Source organism: Peromyscus eremicus, chromosome 2 (genome assembly GCF_949786415.1).
Source record: "Peromyscus eremicus chromosome 2, PerEre_H2_v1, whole genome shotgun sequence".
NCBI classification, from domain to species: Eukaryota; Metazoa; Chordata; class Mammalia; order Rodentia; family Cricetidae; genus Peromyscus; species Peromyscus eremicus.
Genome location: NC_081417.1, coordinates 80,769,573 through 80,780,956, shown reverse-complemented (window position 1 = coordinate 80,780,956; position 11,384 = coordinate 80,769,573). Strand labels below are relative to the sequence as shown.

General features: G+C 47.0%; 1 protein-coding gene across 1 annotated transcript in view; it reads right to left on the bottom strand.

The window, feature by feature from the left end:
- Positions 1–3,101: 3,101 nt before the first annotated feature.
- Tmem268 (transmembrane protein 268) overlaps positions 3,102–11,384 on the bottom strand; it is a 32,096-nt gene continuing 23,813 nt past the window's right edge. Inside the window, exons 8-10 of the mRNA XM_059254453.1 lie at positions 8,972–9,052; positions 8,449–8,628; positions 3,102–4,928 (exon numbers count right to left, since the gene is read on the bottom strand). Of these exons, the coding sequence (XP_059110436.1) occupies positions 4,749–4,928; positions 8,449–8,628; positions 8,972–9,052 (441 nt within the window). The 3' untranslated portion in view covers positions 3,102–4,748. The remainder of the gene's footprint in view (positions 4,929–8,448; positions 8,629–8,971; positions 9,053–11,384) is intronic.

Here is an 11,384-nt window from a genome sequence, read left to right as displayed (position 1 = left end):
CGGAACCAAACCAGGGACCTCTGGAAGCCAGGGCAAGCTCTCAAGTTTCCCTTTCTTGCTGTTTACATAAACTTAGAATTGTTGCAGCTTTCCCCACAAGTTGCCCCTTTTTGCTCTTGTGAAACATCACCCTTTATTTTCCCAGTTTTTGCCACTATTTTGCTAGATGACATTTTTATAGTCATCTTAGGTTCAAGCCAAACTGAAAGGACAACGGAGATTTGCTGAGTACCCCGTGCTTCCTGTCCTAACAGCTCCCTGGTGAGCAGCACAAGCCTGAGGACCTGAGTTTGAATACCCAGCATCTTATGTGTTCATGTTTTCTCTTTTTTCTAGGTTTTTTTTTTTTTTTATGTATATGGGTGTATTGTCTATTTGTATGTCTGTGTACCACATGCATGCCTGGTGCCCACAGAGGTCAGAAGAGGATGTCAGATCCTCTGGAACTGGAGTTACAGATAGTTGTGAGCCACCATATAGGGCCAGCACCCATGTTTAAAAAGCCAGGCACAGCACAATAAGAAAAGGGATGTAGGAGGATTGCTGGGGCTTGCACAATAAGAAAAGGGATGTAGGAGGATTGCTGGGGCTTGCTAGCCAACCTCTAAGTTCTGAGAGACCCAGGCTCGGGAGAATACAGCAGAGAATGACAGAGGACACCTGACATCCCCATTTGACATACATGTGCACAGGCACATGCACCCCGCCACATACACACATACATATACACACAATGTTGTCAGAAGTCAAAAGAGAGGTAGGGATGCAGCTCGGTTGGTAGCATGCTTGTCTTGAAAGACCCTAGTCCTTCAGGCTTACACCTCCAAGCCTCAGGAAAAGAGAAACTTCAAGCACCAGGAAATGAGAAACTAAAAATCTAGTTCCAAGGGCCATCTGACTCAGCCACTACTCAATCACCCCTGTAACAATGTAACAATGTAAAAAGATTTCTGTTAAGAGATGTGCTCAACTGTGACTGGGATAGTTGCAAGTGTTCCAGGAAGGACTACTGTGACCTTTGTAAACTTTGTATCAGACTTTGTAAACTTTGTATCAGACTCCCACCCTGATACCCCCCTTGAGGTTTCAGGAAAAATGTGCACACTGTACCCTCTCTGTGATCACTCTGTGACCAAACCATGATCTTGTGAAACAAAATTGTATGGGAATTGTAATCTTATGGCTTTTGTGGGTTTTTCCTTTAAAAGCCCTCATGGGGCTGCAGTAAGAGGCGGCTCTTGCTCTTAGGAGCAGAGTTTGCCCTTCTGTACAGAAGCCAATAAATTCCTCGTGCTGTTGCATCAACTGGACTGGAGTCTGGGTTCTTGGGGCGCCCACTTGAGACCCTAAACTTTGGGGTCCAACAGTCTAGCATGCAGAAGACCCCGAGTTCCACCCCAGCACTGCACACACAGGTTATCTCAGCATTTGGAAGGTCTTGGTAGGATTAGGAATTCAAGGTCAAGCTCAGCCACACAGAGAGTGAAAGGCTAGCTCTCAGTTACAGAGAAGCAGAACAAGCCACAGCTTCCTCACCTCACCAGTTCCTCAGCTGATCCTGTTTCCTCAGACTGGAAGCCTCTGAGTCCTCATCCAAATGAATCTCAGCTGAATTGCTTCTCGAAAGCCTGAATGCTTAACCAGCTAAAAGCTTCTAGTTTCTGGTCTTCATGCCTTATAAACCTTTCTGCTTTCTGCCATCACTGCCTGGGATTAAAGGCTCACTTTCTGGGATTAAAGGCATGAGTCACCATGCTTGGCTGTATCCTTGGACACACAGAGATCCAGGTAGATCTCTGCCTCTGGAATGCTAGGATTAAAGGCATGTGCTACTACTGCCTATCCTCTATGTTTAATATTGTGGCTGTTCTTTTCTCTGACCTCAGATAAGTTTACTAGTGTGCACAATATTTTGGGGAACAGAATACCACCACAGAGACCCTAACTTTAAAAAAAGTAGAAATAAAAGAAATGTAAATCTATAGTCATGGCCGGAATTTTTCCCTTATTGGTACTAACTGAAATTATTAGTGATAGATTTGAACAACCTGGTAAAAACTTGTGTTTAAGTTCAAGTAGAAAACCATCTAGCAGCTACTGAGAAGAAAAAGCCAACACTGAGAGCTGAGGTGTAGCTCAGTGACAGCACATGCTCTGTATTCTTACATGTAAGAGGCCTGACTTTCAGCCCCAGCACCACAAAGAAATAAAATGAAGCCTCGGGGGCTGCATCCTCAGAAGGACACACCAAGAAACAGGCCTTGTGGCATGTGACAGGACCTCTGTCGTCCCCTTATTACACAACCCTGTCCTGACATGAGGAAGTGAGAAGAAGCACAGAGCAAGCTAGCATCTGACCCAGGGTCACCAGCTTGCTCCCAGCCTCCCTTCACCATGACACCGTCCTTACTGAACGTGAGTCTTGATAAAGCTTTATTCACATGCATACACCTGTGGTGTGAGACAAGAGTCGACTTAAACACATACAGGCCCCTACTGTGTACCAGACAGCAAGAATTAAAAAAAGAGACCACAGTAGGTTATTGAGTTCCTGCTCCGGCTTGTGACTTGGTGTTGCAAACTCCAAGTTGTTTCTATTCATTTTCACAACCATCTACCAGGCAGGAGCTCTCCTCCCCATTCAACTGATTTTTGGGACAGAGACCAAAAGCCAGGAAGGATGAGTGGACTTGGCTTTGAATGCTCCTACCTGCATGGCAGTGTGTCCATGACCCCCGCCTCTGGTAGGCATAGAGCCTTAAGACCTAGGGGCACTGGGCTGTAGAGACAGTTCAGCAGTTAAGAGCGTGGACCACTCTTGCAGAGGACCTGGGTTTAATTCCAGCACTCAGGTACACATGATTAAAACTAAAATATTTTAAAAAAAAAATCTAAGAGCAGGCTCCAGCTGGATGGTTCATCCTCACGGCAACTTTGTAAAGCAGGTGAGATACACGGGTTTTACAAAAGAGGAAACTGAGGCACACACAAAATGCCCACCATGAGCTCACCCCGTATGCCCTACCCAGCAGGGAGGCAGAAGTTCTAGAGAAAATGTGGAAGGACCACACTAAGCTTCCATGAGCCGAGCCACTCAGTCATTCACCAAACACAGCTTTATTCACCATCATTATACCCAAGGGTTCGGTGACCAGATGACAAGCACTATTTCCCTTGATCAAATTCAGTGACATTTCCCACAGTGGGCTAAAAGACAGTGAATAATTCCACTAAGCAAAGTTACCCCGGACGTGGCTGGGGGACTCCTCCATCTTGGACACAGAGAAAGTAAAGAGGTAGGATATGTCTTACCCAGAAAGTCTGCTGCACTGTGCCATTTCAGGCCACCACAGGGCTGTGCCATTTCAGGCCACCACAGAGCCCCATAAAGAAGTCTGTGGACACACCGAGAAGGCAATGCACTCAGCCGTGGCTATGCAGCCCTAGAGTTGGCAGATATGCAACAAGAACCCAGGTTACTAGCTTTGCCAGAACCCCGTGATGGCCTATCACCTCGGTTGGGGTCAAGGGAACACTTTGTGCACCAAGGTAAGAATAACAAACAGCACAATAAGCTGGAAATGACCAGAACCATCTAGCACATGGAGGGTGGACAAATAAAGTGACACAACTCAAGACCAGAACTCTGGTCCATCATGACCTGGGTCTTATCAACCATGTTTACAGAACAATTTGCCACAACTGGTGGAGAGGCTAAGGCAACCAACTGATCCATGGGACTTTTCAGAATTATTTTGTTCTAAGCAAGTCTAGGTCATTCACAAAAGGAAAATGGATATAGTGTTGGACCTTAAGGAGTTTATAGTCTTCGATAAAAAAAGAGGTTTGTACAGGAGAAAAACGGAATAACATAAAACATCAATAATAGGAACAGCTCCATCAGGAATTTCAATGAGACAGAAAGCAGCAGAAGGGATTTTGAAACATGAATAAGAGTCCAACAGGAACACATCTGCCAGTTCAGGGAAGAGGTCCAACTTATAATGGCGATTTGTGGAGACAGAAACCACAAAGGCTGGATCTTGGAGCTGGACCTTCACATCAGACGAGGGCTTTGGACATGGGGCTGTGGGCAGTCTTCAAGCTCTTGTGGAGGTTGTTAAGCTCTTTATTCAAACCCAGAGTGTCTGATCACACCTCATTCCAGAACAGTGGAATGTCAGAAAACACCACTGTTGCTCTGCAGGACAGAATCTCGATCACAAGCCAGCATGTTGCTACACAAAATCAGTCTGAGTCCCACCAACAGGGTGTTCTTTTCCAAGTGCCCCTGTTGATGGTCACCCAGGGACTAAGAGACAAGCCCAGACAGTACTGTAGTTCACACGCTGGTTCAGCCTTCCAAGACCTTCTCTCACACTGGAAATGGGTGTGCTTATGACATCAGCAGCCTGGGGCAATTCGGAGAGAGCAGTGTCCTCTCTGAGCCCTGTAGAGTCGGCTGCAGGACTCTGGTGCTCCACAGGCCACAGACGGGATCCTCTACCCAGGCTGCAGGCAGGGAACTCCAACGCAGCCACCAGATTCAGCAAGGCCAGGGCAGCATACGATGCCAACAAGTGTGGCCATCTGGTGTGCCCTTGATGACCCCATGGCCAACATGACAGACACTCTCCAAAGTGTCCCCAAATGCTGATCTCATCTGAGCTCACTGTCAGCCATGCCAGGCTCCTGACTCCTTCCCCACTTCTCAGTCTTGGAGGAAGATGAACATCTTTGTCCCTAGGTCACCTGGCCAGGAAAGGGCAGCATCCTGTGCCCAGAATGTGTGCTTCTATGAGCTGACAGGGGCATGGGACCCTTGCAGAGTCTGTGTGTCGGGTTCCCATTGCCTGGGGGAGCTGAGAGGTCACCAGGAGCCGAGTGTAGTAGCCACCAAACACTGCCAGTAGTTGCCGGGCCATCTCCTGCAAGAGTCAGGGAAGCAACATGAGCATAGAGACAGACCCGAGGGTGACAGGGCTCAGGCACAGGAGAAGCTCAAATCATCATGCCACCCCACCCAGCAGGGGTGCTCAATGGGAAGAACAAGCCACCAGTGCCTGAGGCTCCTGGAAGATGCAGTCTGGCCAAGAACCCCCATTCTGCAAGTCACTGGGGCTGCTGTGGCCCTGGCTGCTTTATCCCCAAGGAGCCTTCCTAACAAGACACACAAGGACAGAGGGTTCTGCTCTGAAGCAAATCCTGCACTTAGCATGCCCAATGCCCTGGGTTCCATCCCAAGCTCCAAAGATGTTATTATGCCCCCAGAAGATCTACAACCTCAGAGCACTGGAGAAGTATCATCCCATCCCACCTCCAGCCTCTTTACACTTTCTAAACCCCATGAATCTGTAAGGTCCAGACCAACTCACTTGAAGGAAATCACTAATGGGGGCTGGATGGGAAGAAGTGTCGATGATAGGAGACCTTTAGTTCATATGTGGTGCCTGGTAGACATCTTCCTACCAGACATAGTAAGAGTTTGCTTATGAAAACTGATACCACAAAGGAACCAATACTGCGCATGAAGGAGACAGTGGTCCAGGTTCTGTGGGAGGCAGAGGGGAAGTTGATGGGTGTGGGGTTCACAGAGGAAGCATTCTGAGGGGGATGGTAATAAAAGGTACACAACAAAGATGCCAACTCTAACACATGCATCTTACCAAGATGAGGAAACAAAGCATAAAGAAGGACATTTCAAACTGGGTGTCATGCATCTCTTAACACATGTGGTCTCTAAAGTTTCACTCACTGGTCGACCAGTTGGGATTGCAGGGCAGAGGCTTAAATTCCTCACTTGTGTCCACCTAAATGTAAGCACATCAGGGGTGGGGTCTAGAGAGGCTGCATGTGTGGAGCTAATAATTAAAAACTGGTGCTGAGATCAGGACACACAGGAACTCTACTTTCTCCACCCTGCAGCTCACCGGGCAAGTCCCTGCCTGACAGGCATTGTCTTCACTGGTAATGTGTGCTGTGGTGAAGTGGGATGAGGCCGCAGGAACACAAAGTACTCAGTCCAGCTCAGTAAATGTCACAGGATCCATCACCAATATTAAGAAGCAGCCAGGCTCGCCCCTGTAATCTCAGCATTTGGAGGCTAATGGAAATGGATTGCTATGATTCAAGGCCAGCCTGGGCTAAAGAATGAGACTCTGACTCAAAACAATATGAAAAAAAATCATAAAAATATCCTAATTTGGTCCTGGATGAGAAGCAATTCATTCCAAATGGCCCCTAGGACTGGCTTTTTCTTAAGCTGTCTTTTATGCTAGGCTGGAGGATATTTAAAAGGCAAATAATGTGCCTTTCACCAGCTCAGACTGGTGCTGTGGGATGTTCTGTATGTTAAATGTGTTGCTCTGATTGGTTAATAAATAAAACACTGATTGACCAATAGCCAGGCAGGAAGTATAGGCAGGACAAGGAGAGAGGAGAATTCTGGGAGGTGGAAGGCTGAGGCATGCCGCCATGACAAGCGAGATGTAAAGTACCGGTAAAGCCACGAGCCACGTGGCAACTTATAGACTAGTAGAAATGGGTTAATTTAAGATATAAGAACTAGTTAGCAAGAAGCCTGCCACAGCCATACAGTTTATAAGTAATATAAGTCTCTGTGTGTTTACTTGGTTGGGTTTGAGCAGCTGTGGAACTGGTGGGTGTGAGAGATTTGTCCTGACTGTGGGCCAGGCAGGACTAGAGAAAAACTCCAGCTACAGACTAGCCTCACCAATTCAGCCCAAGATCAATATTGTAAGAACCAATGATCTACAGCCAGACTGGTGTACTGGACTCTGCAGGAGGCTTCTGCCCTCTCCTGCTTTCTCCTCGTTCTGAGAGCCCGGGCTAGTCTCACTCTATCTACCAAAGAAGGAAAGGTCATACAGACCTCAGGATGTGCTGACAAATTCTTTGCAGGAAAAAAAAAAATCTTTAAAAATGTGAGAGGATGTTCTGACTCTCCATCTGTCACAGACTTTGGTTCTTCCAGACACAGGGTAGTCTAGCTGCCCATTGAGACCTGGGTAGAGGCTATATTTTCCCTAGCTAACTGATAAGCTACTTTCAAAACATGCATACACACACACTTGATATTCATGACAGGAAACTGTGTTTCCATGGGTTTGATCAAATTTTAAAGAATAACTTGAAAGGCCCATATTTATGGGTTATGGCATGCCAACCCAGACAAACAAGCCCCTTGAATAAAGCCTGTGACCTTACCAGTCCTTTCTGCTCTGAAAAAAAAAAAAAAAGTGAAAAACCAACACAGTCATCATTTTCTCTCTTAAATACCCCTCCTGGGGAGCCCCGGAATCTCATCAATGCAAAGGAGGAAGACTAGGTTGGGCTGGACCTTGATTCTCTAAATCCCCGGAATGAAAGGCAAATGCAAGTGATCGACAAAGCTCCAAATGCCACCTAAGGTCATTCCTACCGCTTGGGTCTGTCCACAGTTTACATGTGTGCCAGCAAGGAACCAGACCCCACACACAGCCCAGGAACAGAACCTAGCAGGGTTCTGGGGGTGATGGAGTCAGAACTGAAAGGATTCACAAAGCAGCTCCAAATAGTGACTAGGATTTAAGTAGGTGGGTAGGTGCATGATTCATGGATGATGATAGATAATGGAGATGGACAGATGGATGGATGGATAGATGAATGAATGGATGGATGATAATGGGTGAATTGGATGGAGGATGGATGAACAGATAGATGAATGGATGGATGGATGATAATGAGTGGATGGATGGATGGATGGATGGACAGATGTATGTATGGATGATGATAGATGGATGGATGGATGGGTGATGATGGGATGGACGGATACATGAACATGTGATTGATCAACTGATCAACACAATCTTTTTCTTTGAGACAGGGTCTCCCTGTATAGTTCAGACTGGTCTTAGACCTGCAATTCTCCTACTTCCACTTCTTGAGTGTCAGCATTACAGGTCTGTATTACCATAGCATGTCCAGTAACAGATTTTTAAAAGATCAATATTCACCCAAATGATGACAAGTTATGACCCATCAATATGCAATGGTCCTTGCAGTGTAGCTATCCAAAAGGATGGCCAAGATATTTAAACATGCAACCAAAAGTCCCAAGAAGTGCAAAGTTGATTCCCATAAACTATGCTTTAAAGTACTGGTATAAAGATGAAGCCTGCCATCCCAGCAGCTGGGAGGTTTATGGGTATGCCAATCTGGGCTACATAGCAAAACTCTGTCTCAAAAAGGAAGAGTGTCAGAATAAACAAAACTATGTGTTGGAATGAACAAAAGAATGTAAAGACAGCTTTGACCTACAAGGTTTGGATGGTCTCCAGCAACTCAGAGAAACTATAACCCCAAGACCTAAAACTTGAGCCATGACTTGGACCATGACCACACATGGGCCGCAAGGGAGGACCTCACCAACTGCTGCAGCACCATTACCTCCGGCTCAGCCTCTGGAACAAGCTGATAGAGTTCAGTCTGCATGAGTGGTCTCTCCTGAGGACCAGGAGTGCTGGGCAGGAGAGGGGCATCCTCCAAGTCCTCAGGCCCTTCCACCACAGGGCTCACTCCCGTCTCCATGACAACACATAGCTGGCTTAATCTGCTTCTCAGCAAGGACTATGAAGGAAACAAAGGGGACACAGGTGTATTCTGAGTCTGGCAGGCTTTGAAGGCGTGGAACCAGCTAGAGAGCCAGACAGCTGACCTCAGTGAGCCACACCAACGAGATCACACTATTCCCCACAAAAGCAGGGTCCTGGGCTGCTGTTGAAGGCCTCTGCTCTCCCTGCTTACATTTGCTCATCACAGCCTGTGATAGGAGTGTCTATCCATGCACTGCAAGTGAACAAACTAGGGTTCAAACCCGGCCTGACCAGGTTCTAGCCAGCCAGAAGCAGGGTCCCACAGCAATCCCTACCTCAGGGTGTTGAGATCCCAGGAAAGGTGCTGGCCATCTTACCTCTTGGCTCCTCTTCATTTCTTGAACATGATCAGACAAAAACTGCACACAGTTCTCCAGGTCGAAGTAGACAAACCAGAGCTGTGGAGAGAAGCAGCAGTGGCCTGACCTTCAACTTCTAATCCTGAGTTTATCCTCCAGCTCCTGCTCTTCATCCAGGGCCTATCCTTTTGACAACCACCTGACATGGCCTGCTGTCTGGCAGGAACAGTGTGACTGCAGCTCATGTGTATAGCTGGCAGGGGTAAAAATGGTGGTACTGGGAATTGAACCCAAGGTAGAATGCTAGGTGGGCACACTATCACTAAGCTACATGGTCAACGCCCGCCCCCCACCTCCTGCAAAAAATGGCTTTGCAAGCAAATTCAGAGTATGTCCAACCATGAACAAAATGGCAAGCCCCATCTCCCACAGAGCATGCCAGATAGATTCCAAACTCCCTTGGCCATCATGTCCATTGAGGCAGTGGATAGCATCTTCACCTTCGGTAGTATGGGTACCATTCTGTCTAAACCCAAATATACAAAGGAAAAAAGCCCTCACAAATGACAGCTCCACCAACCAGGGCCAAATTCAAGTGTTCTCAATGGAAGGGGTACAGGTAAGAAAGACATCCTGGTTGGTACCCCCAACCTCTCCTTCCACCTCAGCTTCAGCAGTCCCCAGGCCAGGTTATCCTTACTGGGCCAAAACCTTCTGTACCCACTGAGATGCCTTGATGGTGCCACATACATGAGAATCAAGTTCTGCAGAAAAGTAGAATCCTGAGTCTAACATCTGTATCCACTACCTTGCTCTATGGTGATATTTTATTTGTATTAAAATGTTATTTGTATGTTAATAAATAAAGTTGCCCAGGGGTCAGAGCTATTAGCAAGCCATAGGAAAGCAGGGCAGTGGTGGCGTACACTTGTAATCCCAGCACTTGGTAGGCAGAGCTGGGTAAGTCTCTGTGTGTTCAGGGATACAGCCATTATTGGATACACATGCCTTTAATCTCAATACCAAGCATGGAAAACCTGGAGGCCTATACAGACAGGCTGTGATGAGGCAGTCATGTGGTTGGGTTTACAACCAATGAGAAGGCAGAACAGGAACTCTATATAAAGACTTTAACACAGGGGTAGCTCTGGTTCAGAGAGGTAGGACCACTGCAGGAGGAAGGGTAAGGTTTTAGCTCTTAGCTCTGACCTCTTGGCTTTCTTCTTTGCATTGGTTCTGTGTTTCTTATTTAATAAGAAGGTTGGTTACATCTACATTGCTCCCTGCTCAGGGCAACTAACCCATGAGACCAAAAGTCACAGCACTTGCCAGACAGTCTCTCCAGCCAGCTCACCCCCTACAATGATCTGTCCACATACCCTTTTTAAAAGTCTTTTTACTTTGAAAAAAAATCTCAAATATACACAGGAGATGAGAAATCTCCATCATCCTGCTTTAACAACTCACTTCATGCCCACCCCAGTTGACCGTCACCTCTCTCCTTGTCCATCACATTACCCAGCACCCCTGAGGATTCTGAAAGACCTCCAGACATTGCATCATCTCATTCCAAGATGCCATTGTGAAGCTGAAAGAAGCCCTGTCTGAAAAGATGTGTCCCTTCATTGGTTATCTGAATATCCACAGATTCAACCACACTCCAGGGTCCCTGCATGTCAACTGATAGAGAAGATGTGGAAATGAATGAAGCTAGGAAGGAGCTGTAGACTCCAGAGATGCAAATGTGCTATTTGAACTGACAGGAATCTTGTACCAATATCCTAGGCAAGATAACTTTACATGCCACGCTATCCCAGGTGTGATCAGCTCCACAAAACTAGGGCCTATGTGTCCTCAGCCCCAGAGAACAGTGTCTGGCATGTGGAAGCTCTCAGCAAACATCTGCCAGATATGTAGAAGGCACACCTCCTAGGTTCTCAGTGCACACACACTCTAGGCATCCCTGGGTTTCCCTGAAGCAAAGGGCTGTGGTCAGTGAGGCATATGTATGCCAAGGAAGCCTGAGCTGAACCCCAGCTCTCCTTCCGAGCCATGCAGGTTGTGGCCCTTCCCCAGGTCTTGCTATCTTCTGTTGTAGACTAATAATAAAGTGTACACCTGCCCCACAAAAAGGGAGGTGAGATCTCACCAGGATTAAAGATAAAATACACAACTGCACTGATCACTGAACACTGAACACTGAGCAGAGGTAGCCAGGATTGAATCCAGCTTCAGCCATGCCCCATGCATGACTTCCTACTTTAAGATCTCCCTACTGAGCATCACCCAGCCTCTCCAGCCTCATCTCTCCTGCAACGTCACTTGGCTACAGCCCTGGACCACCATAAGCTTTCACTGTCCCTTTAAAGCCACTGTGACTATATGCCTGTCATCCTCACGGGTATGCAGGCTCATACTGGACAGGGACTCT